This window comes from Ranitomeya variabilis, chromosome 6, assembly GCF_051348905.1.
Source record: "Ranitomeya variabilis isolate aRanVar5 chromosome 6, aRanVar5.hap1, whole genome shotgun sequence".
NCBI classification, from domain to species: Eukaryota; Metazoa; Chordata; class Amphibia; order Anura; family Dendrobatidae; genus Ranitomeya; species Ranitomeya variabilis.
Window position 1 is genome coordinate 40,853,981 of NC_135237.1, and position 15,757 is coordinate 40,869,737.

At 44.3% G+C, this 15,757-nt stretch overlaps 1 protein-coding gene across 2 annotated transcripts in view; it reads left to right on the forward strand.

Moving 5' to 3' along the window:
- STAM (signal transducing adaptor molecule) overlaps positions 1 to 3,821 on the forward strand; it is a 35,744-nt gene extending 31,923 nt beyond the window's left edge. Inside the window, exons 14-15 of one of the 2 annotated variants that reach the window (XM_077268306.1) lie at positions 221 to 2,181; positions 3,618 to 3,821. In XM_077268306.1, coding sequence (XP_077124421.1) covers positions 221 to 434 — 214 coding nt within the window. In that variant the 3' untranslated portion in view covers positions 435 to 2,181; positions 3,618 to 3,821. The remainder of the gene's footprint in view (positions 1 to 220; positions 2,182 to 3,617) is intronic. The other variant, XM_077268307.1, reaches the window with a different exon arrangement.
- The last annotated feature ends 11,936 nt before the right edge of the window (positions 3,822 to 15,757 follow it).

The window sequence follows — 15,757 nt, forward strand, 5'->3', positions numbered from 1 at the left end:
CCTATGATCCGTACAACCCACCGTCAGCAGCTGTAGTACAGATACATAACGTGCAATATGATTGTGGCCGCAGGAAGTTCCCAAGAATTTTCAATCAGTGACCACAAGATATTGAAATGCAGAATTGAAGCTTTGACTAGTGTAAAGTTTTGCTATCCTTTTTCTTTGCGAGGATGGTAATCCCTAACTAATACTTCTCTCCTTTGCCCTTGTCTTTCAGGCCCGCAATTGCCGGAATCGCCGCAGGAAACACGTATGTCGGGCCAACGCAAGGATACACGCCACATCCTACCGCTGCTATTGACCTCCCTATTTATCAGACTGGTACGAACATGTCTCATGTCCCAAACTATACACTACCCTCTACTACTCTCTCCCCATCGTCAGCCAGCCAAGATCAACCACAGAACTACTCCCAGAAGGCTCTTCTATAAGCCCTAGCAGCCCGGACTCTTAGCTGTAGCACCTATGTAACACCTGTACCGTCATCACCCCCATTATTAGACCTTGCCCTTTTAATTTCACGATTAGCCGGTTTATTAATCCGAGGTTTAGGTTCCACAGATCTTCGTCCCATTGAAAACCTTGTATAATACACTGTAAAGAGAGAATCTAGTCGACTCTGTTGTCCGGTTTGCGGACATTTCTGAAGTTCTCGTTACGCCGCCAATTCGTGATGGGTAATTAGTGACGTCCTGGTGTTTTATTCCTGGTGACCATGTACTTGCACACGGTTGTGATATCTCTCGTATCGTACATGATTCTCTGTAGGATCACCTGTAGCACTGATGTCCTCTTTCTTTTGTCTGCTGTGTGAGAATTTCGACTTCTAATTTACCTATTACGTAATTGATTTTCGACATCTTTTATCTTTGGCCAAATTGAGTCAATGGTTCCGCGTGCGCGAGGGGGTCTAGTATTACAGTGAAGGTCCAGGCTTGGTGTCCTCTAAGGGACATTGATTTTGCTGAGCATCAAGGAAACATTTTCTCTTATTTTTTTTAAGGGGTATTGACACACCAAAAACTCTTATGGTCATCCTCCAATGGGTCCTAATTTGTGATGAGCGAACGTGCTCGTTAAGGTGTTATCTGAGCATGCTCATGTGCTAAACAAGTGTCTTCGGTGTGCTTGAAAAATATGTTTGAGTCCCCGCAGCTGCATGTCTCATGGACACATGCAGGGACACATGAATATCAGCACTGAAAAAAGTTATTGGGGGCCTACAGAGCTGTAGGGAAATACATTCCAAGGGGTTTTTTTGGCATAAAAGCAGGGAATAGTATAAAAATCACAAAATAAAAAAATCCCGTATTCTCCTTTTAATTCTACTACTCCAGGGTTGATGGTCCGAGCTGGCCTTTGTTTCCTATGCTGCAGCGATCACCTGCATTACGTTCACCCAATCACTAGACTGATCATTCTTGTGCCGTACAAACAGGCATAACGCCCCTTTAAGGCCAGTGATTGACTGCAGCAGTCATGTAAATGTTTACCTATGCTGCAGCGATCACAGGCTGTACAAAAACTGTTGAGGATTACATCTAGCGTTGGAACATGGTGGAACGAAGAGAAGAGTTTGGAAAATTTTTATTTACACCATTCAACAGAATTCTAATCCTTAGCGACCCCCATTCACGTTGTCATGGATTAAACAAGCTGATTTCCCCCCCCCCAGTAACACCACCGAATGTTTTAGTGCGCTGGGCCCCATTTAAGTGAATAGGGCTAACCTGTGATGCCAGACAAAGGACAACAGACGATCCTTTTTTCTAATCAAAGCCAACCCCATTTAGTGTATCGTTGCGACCACAGGTAGCAAATCTTGAAACATCGAAATAAGTTTTTCGAGTAAAACACTATGGGCGCAAGTTCATTACGACAGGTGTTTCATAGTGACGGGAGTAACATTTCCGGCGTAACTTAAGCCATAAATTTTAATGAATTGATCAGGTGGGATTTGCCCCGTCTCACCCCAGCTCAGCTCACTTTGGTAGAACAGGCTGAAACGAGTGTGAAAACTCTTTGAAAGACAAAAGTTTTACGACTTTTCTTGGTGTTTTACGCCAGAAAACGCTTTGATGAATCGTTACCTGTAGACTTCTGTGAGTATTACGACAGGACATTTTACACCAAAGAAGGATTATGGGAATATCAATTTTTTTTCATTCTGTATGATAGGTCATGATTAGTGTTGAGCATTCCGATGCTGCAAGTATCGGGTATCGGCCGATACTTGCTGTATCGGAATTCCGATACCGGGATTCCGATACTCTTGTGGTATCGGGTATCGGAACAACATTAATGTTAAAATGTGTAAAATAGAGAATTAAAATAAAAAATATCGCTATACTCACCTGTCCGACGCAGCCGGGACCTCAGCGCAGGAACCGGCAGCGTTGTTTGTTTAAAATTCCCGCTTTTACATGGTTACGCGAAGTCCCGGCTTGTGATTGGTCAGGGCGGCCATGTTGCCGGGCCGCGGACCAATCACAGCAAGCCGTGACGAAAATACGTCACGGCTTGCTGTGATTGGTCCGCGTCCCGGCAACATGGCCGCCATTAACCAATCACAAGCCGTGACGTCACGGGAGGCTGGAAACGCGCTCATTTTAAAAAGGGCGCGTGTCCAGCCTCCCGTGACGTCACGGCTTGTGATTGGTTGCGTCGCGGTCAACCAATCACAAGCCGGGAGGCTGGACACGCGCCCATTTCAAAATGAGCGCGTCCAGCCTCCCGGCTTGTGATTGGTTGATCGCGGCGCAACCAATCACAAGCCGTGACGTCACGGGAGGCTGGACACGCGCCCATTTCAAAATGAGCGCGTCCAGCCTCCCGGCTTGTGATTGGTTGATCGCGGCGCAACCAATCACAAGCCGTGACGTCACGGGAGGCTGGACACGCGCCCATTTCAAAATGAGCGCGTCCAGCCTCCCGGCTTGTGATTGGTTGATCGCGGCGCAACCAATCACAAGCCGTGACGTCACGGGAGGCTGGACACGCGCCCATTTCAAAATGAGCGCGTCCAGCCTCCCGGCTTGTGATTGGTTGATCGCGGCGCAACCAATCACAAGCCGTGACGTCACGGGAGGCTGGACACGCGCCCATTTTAAAATGAGCGCGTGTCCAGCCTCCCGTGACGTCCCGGCTTGTGATTGGTCAGGGCGGCCATATTGCCGGGACGCGGACCAATCACAGCAAGCCGTGACGTAATTTCGTCACGGCTTGCTGTGATTGGTCCGCGTCCCGGCAACATGGCCGACCTGACCAATCACAAGCCGGGAATTCACGTAACCAAGTAATAGCGCGATTTTTAAACAAACAACGCTGCCGGTTCCCTCGCTGAAGTCCCGGCTGCGTCGGACAGGTGAGTATAGCGATATTTTTTATTTTAATTCTTTCTTTTACACATTTATATGGTTCCCAGGGCCTGAAGGAGAGTTTCCTCTCCTTCAGACCCTGGGAACCATCAGGAATACCGTCCGATACTTGAGTCCCATTGACTTGTATTGGTATCGGGTATCGGTATCGGATTGGATTCCGATACTGTGACGGTATCGGCCGATACTTTCCGATACCGATACTTTCAAGTATCGGACGGTATCGCTCAACACTAGTCATGATGTGTGTTATTTCGTTTACCTATTTTTAAATTAATTAAAGGGATCATTAAAAAAAGAAAAAGAACAGCAACTTTTATTCTCAAACGACTGAAACTCCCATGAATTTTCTGTGAATCTATTTTTCATAGCTACACCCTGTACATAAATATAATTCACTTGTATAGATATGTTTAATTTAGTAAATAAGTTATTTCTTTACTCGGGTAAATTTGCTGAATTCAGTTTTTGCCATCATCTGTTTTTGTTTTGTGATTTTGTTCTTTTTGTCTCAAGTCATTAGAAATGTCTGTGGGTGATAACCTTGTTACACCGGTACCCTGAATGGCTTGATCTTCTGCCATGTAAAGGGGGTGTCCAGAGCTGAAGAATAGGGGTCATCTTCTGCCATGTAAATGGGGTGTCCAGAGCTGAAGAATAAGGGTCATCTTCTGCCATGTAAAGGGGATGTCCAGAGCTGAAGAATAGGGGTCATCTTCTGCCATGTAAAGGGGGTGTCCAGAGCTGAAGAATAGGGGTCATCTTCTGCCATGTAAAGGGGATGTCCAGAGCTGAAGAATAGGGGTCATCTTCTGCCATGTAAAGGGGATGTCCAGAGCTGAAGAATAGGGGTCATCTTCTGCCATGTAAAGGGGGTGTGCAGAGCTGAAGAATAGGGGTCATCTTCTGCCATGTAAAGGTGGTGTCCAGAGCTGAAGAATAGGGGTCATCTTCTGCCATGTAAAGGGGATGTCCAGAGCTGAAGAATAGGGGTCATCTTCTGCCATGTAAAGGGGGTGTCCAGAGCTGAAGAATAGGGGTCATCTTCTGCCATGTAAAGGGGGTGTCCAGAGCTGAAGAATAGGGGTCATCTTCTGCCATGTAAAGGGGATGTCCAGAGCTGAAGAATAGGGGTCATCTTCTGCCATGTAAAGGGGGTGTCCAGAGCTGAAGAATAGGGGTCATTTTCTGCCATGTAAAGGGGGTGTCCAGAGCTGAAAAATAGGGGTCATCTTCTGCCATGTAAAGGGGGTGTCCAGAGCTGAAAAATAGGGGTCATCTTCTGCCATGTAAAGGGGGTGTGCAGAGCTGAAGAATAGGGGTCATCTTCTGCCATGTAAAGGTGGTGTCCAGAGCTGAAGAATAGGGGTCATCTTCTGCTATGTAAAGGTGGTGTCCAGAGCTGAAGAATAGGGGTCATCTTCTGCCATGTAAAGGTGGTGTCCAGAGCTGAAGAATAGGGGTCATCTTCTGCCATGTAAATGGGATGTCCAGAGCTGAAGAATAGGGGTCATCTTGTGCCATGTAACGGAGGTGTCCGGAGCTGAAGAATAGGGGTCATTGCTCTCCACCTTGTAATGGACGTATTGATACTTTTCTGGACACAGTTTTTCTTTTGGAAGAATTGGTCCAACTGCTCTGACAGGGTCTGAGCCTTGAGGGCACTCTTTGGGGGTCAGACTCCATACCTTGGGGGTCGTCCTCCATAACTTTGTGCCTCCTCCACAGTGTTAATGATGTTCACATTAATGGGTCTCTAATGAACTTGCTCGAAGGTAGCGTCTCTCTCCGAGTTGGAAACCTAGTGGCTCTATCTCGGGAAGACAATTTGTTCTTTAGCACTTCTGAAATTGTGGAGGCCAAGCATGTGCCCTTAATAGATGAAAGATGCTGTGCTTAAGTGTTTTCTGTATGTCCACCTCAAATCCCAATCTCCCATACATCTTGCTGTCCACCTGGAATGGACATATTGGTACTTTTTCATTATCTGGACGCTACTTGTCTTTTGGAAATTTGGCCCAACTACTCGTATAGGTTCTTAGCCTCGGGGACACGCTTTTGGTGGTTGACGTCTACAATTTGGTGCTGCCTCCAGAGTACTGGTGATGCTCGCACTAAGAATGCTTCATTCAACTTGCTCTAAGGTGGCATCAGCCTGAGGATAGGAACCGTGAGTTCCTTTATTTCGGGGAACCAATCTGTCCTCCACCATTTCCGAGACTGAGGGGGATGGGGGCAAATATATGATATGCCCATAGTAGATGAGCGGGGCTGTGCCCCAAAGTCTGTTTGTCAACAACAAAGCCCAATATCCCATAAGTCTTCGATAGGTGCAAAATTGGCGCCAACATAATGGATTCATTCTCTGATTTCCAAGGTTAGATCTCCGACTTTTCACTTGTCCGTTGACACACAGCCATACAACGAGGGAGACTGATCTAAACTTGTGATAGAGAACACATGAAATTTCGATATGGGATGGGCACAGTTTCTGGACTTAGAAACTGTTTTTATTCTGTGCAGACAATTGATTTCAATGGCATTTATTTCAGAATTGTGTAATACTACATTTAACCTGCGGAGGTGCTGCAGGGAATGTAAATACTACTTCTAGGCCTGAATGATGGGTGCCACAACAATCAGTCTCAGATAATGAGAAGGAAATCTCTGTTCTTCAGCCCCGGGCGACCCTAGTAATGTCATCTCTAGTGATCTGTAGTAATATGACGTCAGTATTAGTTACACTATCACCGCTATCTGTGTATAATAACCTGATGTAGATTATACCATGTTTAGTGGTTTTACTGGATTTTTTTGTTACTTTTTATATTGAGGGAAGGATTCTATGTACTTAATGGCGGACTAAAATCTAATTGTGCTGTTTCTGTGGCTGGGACCGGGACTGTTCTGCTTTTGCATAAACCAAGCACAGAGAATAAGTGTAAATCTCTGAGTATTCTTGTACATAGCTCAGAGGAGAGGATTTTACAGGACACTAACCCCCCAACCTCTTCTGTGTATAACTCTGCCTGGCACAGAAGTGGCATATATGCTGGTCATAATGTCGTCTATACAGCTTCTTTACCGTTTTTTTTTCTTTATTTTTACGCTTTCTAAAACCAGAAAACCCATTTCCTAACACCCTGTCTTAGAAAAACAAACTATAGAACAATGGATCACACTTGTTTAGGGTCCTAACCAGAGCCATCAAGAGTTGCTCGCTTTGGAGGACCCATCACATTTGTGAAGCTCAGTGATGACCATGTCATACTTCATTTTTCCTGCGGAGGCACTGCAGGGAAATAAATCACTTGTTCAGCTTCTCTACCAGTCAGATGTACATTGCTTTTTAATAGTCTTTACTCTTCTTCCCATTTTTCAGACTTCCCTAGACAGATTTCAAAATTCCCCTGGAAATCGTCCCTATCAGCTGAAGCTCATCTGATAACAAAAATTCAACAAATGACAACTAGTATAAAGTGACGTTTTTTTTTTTTTAATGGCAATGCAGTCCTCCAGAAAATATTTTAATTTGCTCTTTCTGATGATTTTGTGGTCAGACGCTCTCCTTATTGGGAATCTGTCAGCAGTTTCTATGCTATGTAATCTGTCAGCAGCACGATGTAGAGATGGAGACCTTTATTCCAGTGATATCACTTACTGGGCTACTTGCTGCAGTTTTGATAAAATCACAGTTTTAAATTATCTCTAGAGGACTATATAGAACAAGCGATCGAAACATTGCAGATCCAAGTTCTCTAAAGAAAGTGAAAAATAAGCTAAAAATGAAGAATTTTTTTTTTATATTTTAATCACCAGTTTAACAATAAATAATAAAATATAAAATAAATCAGATTAATTATGCCATACGTTAAATACCATAAGAAAAGAAAAAAAAAATTAAACCCTAAAAATGTAATCAAAAGCAAAGAAAGCATCATGTATCCCCCCAAAATGTTATTTAAAAACACAAAAACCCCCAAAAAAACAGCTTGCAAGAACACTAAAAAAATGCCCTTACACAGCTTCATTGACAGAAAGATAAAAGCTATGGATCTCACAAAACAAATCCACCAATTATTATTTTTTTTTTACTTTTTTTAAAAAAAATTCAGAATTTTTTTTTTTTCAAGCACTAGAAAAAAAAAATTATGTAGAATTATAGTATTGCTATATCCGTACCGACCTGGAGAATAATGCGGCCCCGATCATTTTCACCATGCACTAACTGCCAAAACCTCTTAAAACAATGGTGAAAAAAATAAAGAATATATATATATATATATATATATATATATATATATATATATATATATATATATATATATATATATATATATATATATATATATATATATATATATATACACACAAAAAAATGACACTACTTTATTTAATTGATGGCCTATCTTTATAATGGGACAGTTGATTGGGGCTGAACTGCAATACCAGAACTCTCCTATGGACAAGAGTGGCGCTGTTTTAGATTAAATTAGAAAGAATGGTCTAATTTACCAAACGACACAGCGGGCAGGTTCACACATTTCATTTGGTGACTGTGTACTCTGAGTTGCTGTGTGAAATGTGAGGAATATGGAAATTAATTTTTGCATATAGTGTAATGATTTATTTTATAAGCTATTAATATGTGTTTCAAATGTTTGTTATATTGGTCTCTAATAATAATTTTTTTTAAAAGTTTTGCCATAGCAGAAATTACCGTACTTTTATATACATTTTTTTTTCCTGTTTTTCTTGATTATCGGGAGAGTGGTTCACCTCGCTGAGGTACGAGGCTGATAACAGGAGGAGTACTGAATAGGTCAGGCCGATTTGATCCTAATCTCCTAATGAATCATTAATTATTTGTGCTTCGTTCATTGCTTACAGGTGGAGGTTTTGGAATCTGTAGTAATAATTGGTAACGAGTCAGAACAATATCTGGTTACTAGATATTGCGTGATACCGATAAATAACGTCTGACTCATCGTTTTTACATTTTTTTATGAATTGGCCTTAATTTTAAGAAAAAAAACTATGTTTATTCCCCTCTCTCTATCATTTGTTCCAAATTGCTTTCTGAAAATGTCTTTTTTTTATGTTCTAAAATAAACCGGAATATCTAAAAGATTGTGACTGAGGGTCTGCTTTATTTGACGTATTAAAAAGTTGTATAACAATTCATGAGCTTCATTGTATTTACATGTGAAAACCGAGGAGCAGAAGAAATCCGGACTATCCTGGTACCGGTGAGTCCCAAGCAGGGGTGCACAAACTTTAAGTCTGAGGGTCACATTATCAACTTTTTCTCTTTCTTTAAGGGGCTGCAATAATACTTAAGCTGCTTTGTTTCTTGGTAAGATGGCATTGGTATGCAAGTGGTTTCTAAATCATGAAATTCTCCTATGAACTCCCCTTTAGCATTGCTCATTCTTCTCCACCTGCAGCTATTCAGGTCCTATTCTATACAGCACATACGCTGCTCACATCGAACATACAGCTCACATATCACACATATCAGACACATGCAGCGCACACTGCTCACATATCAGACATATGCAGCACACACACACTGCTCACATATCAGACACATGCAGCGCACACACACTGCTCACATATCAGACACATGCAGCGCACACACACTGCTCACATATCAGACACATGCAGCGCACACACTGCTCATATATCAGACACATGCAGCGCACACACTGCTCACATATCAGACACATGCAGCGCACACACTGCTCACATATCAGACACATGCAGCGCACACACTGCTCACATATCAGACACATGCAGCGCACACTGCTCTGATATGAGCACACACTGCTCACATATCACACATGCAGCGCACACACTGTTCACATATCAGACACATGCAGCGCACACACTGCTCACATATCAGACACATGCAGCGCACACACTGCTCATATATCAGACATTCAGCGCACACACACTGCTCACATATCAGACACATGCAGCGCACACACTGCTCACATATCAGACACATGCAGCGCACACACTGCTCACATATCAGACACATGCAGCGCACACTGCTCTGATATGAGCACACACTGCTCACATATCACACATGCAGCGCACACACTGTTCACATATCAGACACATGCAGCGCACACACTGCTCACATATCAGACACATGCAGCGCACACTGCTCTGATATATGAGCACACACTGCTCACATCAGACACATGCAGCACACACACTGCTCACATATCAGACACATGCAGCGCACACTGCTCACATATCAGACACATGCAGCGCGCACACTGCTCACATATCAGACACATGCAGCGCGCACACTGCTCACATATCAGACACATGCAGCGCGCACACTGCTCACATATCAGACACATGCAGCGCGCACACTGCTCACATATCAGACACATGCAGCGCACACTGCTCACATATCAGACACATGCAGCGCGCACACTGCTCACATATCAGACACATGCAGCGCGCACACTGCTCACATATCACACATGCAGCGCGCACACTGCTCACATATCAGACACATGCAGCACACACTGCTCACATATCAGACACATGCAGCGCACACTGCTCACATATCAGACACATGCAGCGCACACTGCTCCCATATCAGACACATGCAGCGCACACACTGCTCACATATCAGACACATGCAGCGCACACACTGCTCACATATCAGACACATGCATGTTATGATTTTCCCAATGGCAGGGAAATCAAAATAACAACGGACTAGCTCTCGGGTGATGGGAACTAAAGTGACCGTGACCTGAACCTGACACGACACTGGAAGTAGCCGGGGAGTGTTTCCTACGATGCCCTAGACACCACGCGCCAGCCGGAGATCTAACTACCCCTATCAGAGGAATATACAGGCCTGCCTTACCTCCAGAGATGAACCCCAAAAGGAGATAGCAGCCCCCCACAGATATTGACGGTGAGTCAAGAGGAAAAGACATACGTAGGATGAACAGCAGATTTAGCACAGTGAGGTCCGCTTACTAGATAGCAGAAGTACAGGAAAGAGTCACTTCACGGTCAACTTCAAAACACTACTCAAAAACACCATCCTGAAATTACTTTAAAACTCCAGTGACAACTCATGCCACTGGAGTGGCAATTCCAGTCCACGAGAGCTTCCAGCTACAGAGAGTCACATTGCAAATAGCTGGACAAAAATAGCATTAACTAGAAACAAAATTCAACTTAGCTGAACAGGATCTTGAGGCAGGAGAATGCAACAGAATGCTACTGATACATTGTTGGCCGGCATCAGACCAGCAGCCAAGCAGCCTTAAATAGGAAACTCCCCTAATGGGTGTCAACAGGTGATCAAGGATAGAAGAAGGCAAATAAGTGGCACTACCATAAAACACCACCGGGGGAGCCCACAAACAGAATTCACAACAGTACCCCCCCCTTAAGGAGGGGGCACCGAACCCTCACCAGAACCACCAGGGCGATCTGGATGAGCACTATGAAATGCACGAACCAAATCAGGAGCATGAACATCAGATGCTGTCACCCAAGAATTATCCTCCTGACCATAGCCTTTCCACTTAACCAGATACTGAAGTTTCCGTCTGGAAACACGGGAGTCCAAGATCTTTTCCACCACATACTCCAACTCACCCTCAACCAGCACAGGAGCAGGAGGATCAGCAGACGGAACAACCGGCACCTCATACCTCCGCAATAATGACCGATGAAAAACATTATGAATAGTAAAAGATGCTGGGAGGTCCAAACGAAAGGACACAGGATTGAGAACCTCCAGAATCCTATAAGGGCCGATAAACCGAGGCTTAAACTTAGGAGACGAGACCTTCATAGGAACAAATCGAGAAGACAACCAAACCAGGTCCCCAACACAAAGACGAGGACCGACACGCCGATGACGATTAGTGAACTGTTGAGTCTTCTCCTGGGACAACTTCAGATTGTCCACAACCTGTCCCCAAATCTGATGCATTCTATCAACCACAGCATCTACTCCAGGACAATCCGAAGACTCCAATTGACCGGACGAAAAGCGAGGGTGAAACCCTGAATTACAAAAAAATGGAGAAACCAAAGTGGCAGAACTGGCCCGATTGTTAAGGGCAAACTCTGCCAATGGCAAAAAATCAAGCCAATCGTCCTGATCAGCGGACACAAAACACCTCAAGTAAGTCTCCAAGGTCTGATTAGTACGCTCAGTCTGGCCATTAGTCTGAGGATGGAATGCAGACGAAAAAGACAAGTCGATGCCCATCCTGGCACAGAACGCCCGCCAAAATCTAGACACAAACTGAGTACCCCTGTCAGACACTATATTCTCAGGAATACCATGCAAACGCACAACATTCTGAAAAAATAGAGGGACCAGCTCAGAGGAGGAGGGCAATTTGGGCAAAGGTACCAAGTGAACCATCTTGGAAAAACGGTCACACACCACCCAGATGACGGACATCCTACGAGAAACAGGAGGGTCAGAAATAAAGTCCATAGAGATGTGCGTCCAAGGCCTCTTAGGAATAGGCAAGGGCAACAACAACCCGCTGGCCCGGGAACAGCAGGGCTTAGCCCGAGCACAAACATCACAAGACTGCACAAAAACACGTACATCTCGAGACAAGGAAGGCCACCAGAAGGACCTAGACACCAGATCCCTGGTGCCAAAAATTCCAGGATGACCTGCCAACGCGGAAGAGTGAACCTCCGAAATAACTCTACTGGTCCAGTCATCAGGGACAAACAGTCTACCAGGCGGACAGCGATCAGGCCTATCCACCTGAAACTCCTGCAAAGAGCGCCGCAGGTCTGGGGAGACAGCTGACAATATAACCCCATCCTTCAGGATGCCAGTAGGTTCGGAATCACCAGGCGAGTCAGGCTCAAAACTCCTAGAGAGGGCATCCGCCCTCACATTCTTAGACCCAGGCAGATATGAAACCACAAAGTTAAATCGAGAGAAAAACAACGACCAGCGCGCTTGTCTAGGATTCAGACGCCTGGCTGACTCAAGATAAATTAGATTTTTGTGGTCAGTCAAGACCACCACCTGGTGTCTAGCACCCTCAAGCCAATGACGCCACTCCTCAAATGCCCACTTCATGGCCAAGAGCTCCCGATTTCCAACATCATAATTTCGCTCAGCGGGCGAAAACTTTCGAGAGAAAAACGCACATGGTCTCATCACTGAGCAGTCAGGACCTTTCTGCGACAAAACTGCACCTGCTCCGATCTCGGAAGCATCTACTTCAACCTGGAACGGGAGCGAAACATCAGGCTGGCGCAACACAGGAGCAGAAGAAAAGCGGCGCTTAAGCTCCCGAAAGGCCTCCACAGCCGCAGAGGACCAATTAGCAACATCAGCACCCTTCTTGGTCAAATCAGTCAAAGGTTTAGCAATGGCAGAAAAACCCGCTATGAATCGGCGATAGAAATTAGCAAATCCCAAGAATTTCTGAAGACTCTTTAGAGAAGTAGGTTGTACCCAATCACAAATAGCCTGAACCTTAACAGGGTCCATCTCCATAGATGAAGGGGAAAAAATATATCCCAAAAAGGAAATTCTCTGAACCCCAAAAATACACTTTGAGCCCTTCACAAATAGAGAATTAGCTCGTAAAACCTGAAAAACTCTCCTGACCTGTTGAACATGAGATTCCCAGTCCTCCGAAAAAATCAAAATATCATCCAAATACACAATCATAAATTTATCCAGATATTCACGGAAAATATCGTGCATAAAGGACTGAAAAACGGAAGGGGCATTCGCGAGACCGAAAGGCATTACCAAATACTCAAAATGGCCTTCAGGCGTATTAAATGTGGTCTTCCACTCATCCCCCTGCTTAATCCGCACCAAATTATACGCACCACGTAGATCGATCTTAGTGAACCACTTCGCCCCCTTTATGCGAGCAAAAAGATCAGTCAGTAAAGGTAACGGATACTGGTATTTAACTGTAATCTTATTCAGAAGTCGATAGTCGATACAAGGTCTCAATGAGCCATCCTTTTTACCCACAAAGAAAAACCCTGCCCCCAGTGGAGACAAAGAGGGGCGAATATGACCCTTTTCCAAAGATTCTCTGATATACTCCCGCATAGCAGTATGTTCAGGTACAGACAAATTAAACAAGCGACCCTTAGGAAATTTACTACCGGGAATCAACTCAATAGCGCAGTCACACTCTCTGTGAGGAGGGAGAGAATCAGTTTTAGGCTCCTGAAAGACATCATAAAAATCTGACAGAAATGCTGGGATCTCAGAGGGAGTAGATGAAGAAATGGGAACCAAAGGTGCATCCCCATGAATCCCCTGACATCCCCAGCTCAGCACAGACATTGATCTCCAGTCCAAGACTGGATTATGAATTTGTAACCATGGTAATCCAAGTACTAATACGTCATGTAGATTATATAACACAAGGAAACGAATAATCTCCTGATGGTCTGGGGACAGATGCATAGTCACTTGTGTCCAATATTGTGGTTTATTGCTAGCCAAAGGTGTAGAATCAATACCCTTTAAGGGAATAGAAACCTCCAGAGGCTCTAAATCAAACCCACAACGCTTGGCAAAGGACCAATCCATGAGACTCAGAGCGGCGCCAGAATCCACATAAGCATCCACAGTAACAGATGATAAAGTACAAATCAATGTCACGGACAAAAGAAATTTAGACTGCAAGGTACCCATAGAAAAAGATTTATCAACCTTTTTATCAACCTTCTTTATGCGTTTAGAGCATGCTGATATAACATGAGCTGGATCTCCACAATAGAAGCACAACCCATTTTTGCGCCTGTAATTCTGTCGTTCGCCTCTAGACAATACACTATCGCATTGCATATGCTCTGGTGCCTTTTCAGAGGTCACCGCCAAATGATGCACAGGTTTTTGCTCAGAAGATACCGCCATATGGTGCACAGGTTTTTGCTCAAAAGATACCGCCATATGGTGCACAGATTTTTGCTCAGAAGATACCGCCATATGGTGCACAGATTTGCGCTCCCGTAAACGCCGATCAATCTGGATAGCCAATTTCATGGCATCATTCAGACCTGTAGGCACAGGGAACCCCACCATGACATCCTTCACGGCATCAGAGAGACCTTCTCTGAAATTAGCTGCTAGAGCGCACTCATTCCATTTAGTAAGCACCGACCATTTACGAAATTTTTGGCAGTATATCTCAGCTTCATCTTGCCCTTGAGAAAGAGCTATCAAGGCTTTCTCAGCCAAAATCTCTAAATTAGGTTCTTCATAAAGCAACCCCAAAGCCAGAAAAAACGCATCTACATTTAATAACGCAGGATCCCCTGGCGACAATGCAAATGCCCAACTTTGTCGGTCACCCCGCAATAGAGAAATAACAATTTTAACCTGTTGCGCAGGATCACCAGCAGAGCGAGATTTCAGAGACAAAAACAATTTACAATTCTCTCTGAAATTCAAAAAACGGGATCTGTCTCCGGTAAAAAATTCAGGCATAGGGATCTTAGGTTCAGACATTGGAGCACGTATAACAAAATCTTGTAAGTTCTGGACCTTTGTAGCCAGGTTATTCAGACCTGCAACCAAACTCTGTGGATCCATGATTCAAACAGGTGTAACCAAAGCCATTCAGAGATTAAGAGGAGAGGAAAAAAAAAAGGCTGAAGACTGCAGTTTAAGCAAGGAGTACAAATAAGCACTAAGGTGCACTTTCCAAACACAGAAGGAAAAAAAACCTTTTCATATCCTTTCCTGCTTTAGTGCATAGTTTTAACACATGTGGGCCGGTCAAACTGTTATGATTTTCCCAATGGCAGGGAAATCAAAATAACAACGGACTAGCTCTCGGGTGATGGGAACTAAAGTGACCGTGACCTGAACCTGACACGACACTGGAAGTAGCCGGGGAGTGTTTCCTACGATGCCCTAGACACCACGCGCCAGCCGGAGATCTAACTACCCCTATCAGAGGAATATACAGGCCTGCCTTACCTCCAGAGATGAACCCCAAAAGGAGATAGCAGCCCCCCACAGATATTGACGGTGAGTCAAGAGGAAAAGACATACGTAGGATGAACAGCAGATTTAGCACAGTGAGGTCCGCTTACTAGATAGCAGAAGTACAGGAAAGAGTCACTTCACGGTCAACTTCAAAACACTACTCAAAAACACCATCCTGAAATTACTTTAAAACTCCAGTGACAACTCATGCCACTGGAGTGGCAATTCCAGTCCACGAGAGCTTCCAGCTACAGAGAGTCACATTGCAAATAGCTGGACAAAAATAGCATTAACTAGAAACAAAATTCAACTTAGCTGAACAGGATCTTGAGGCAGGAGAATGCAACAGAATGCTACTGATACATTGTTGGCCGGCATC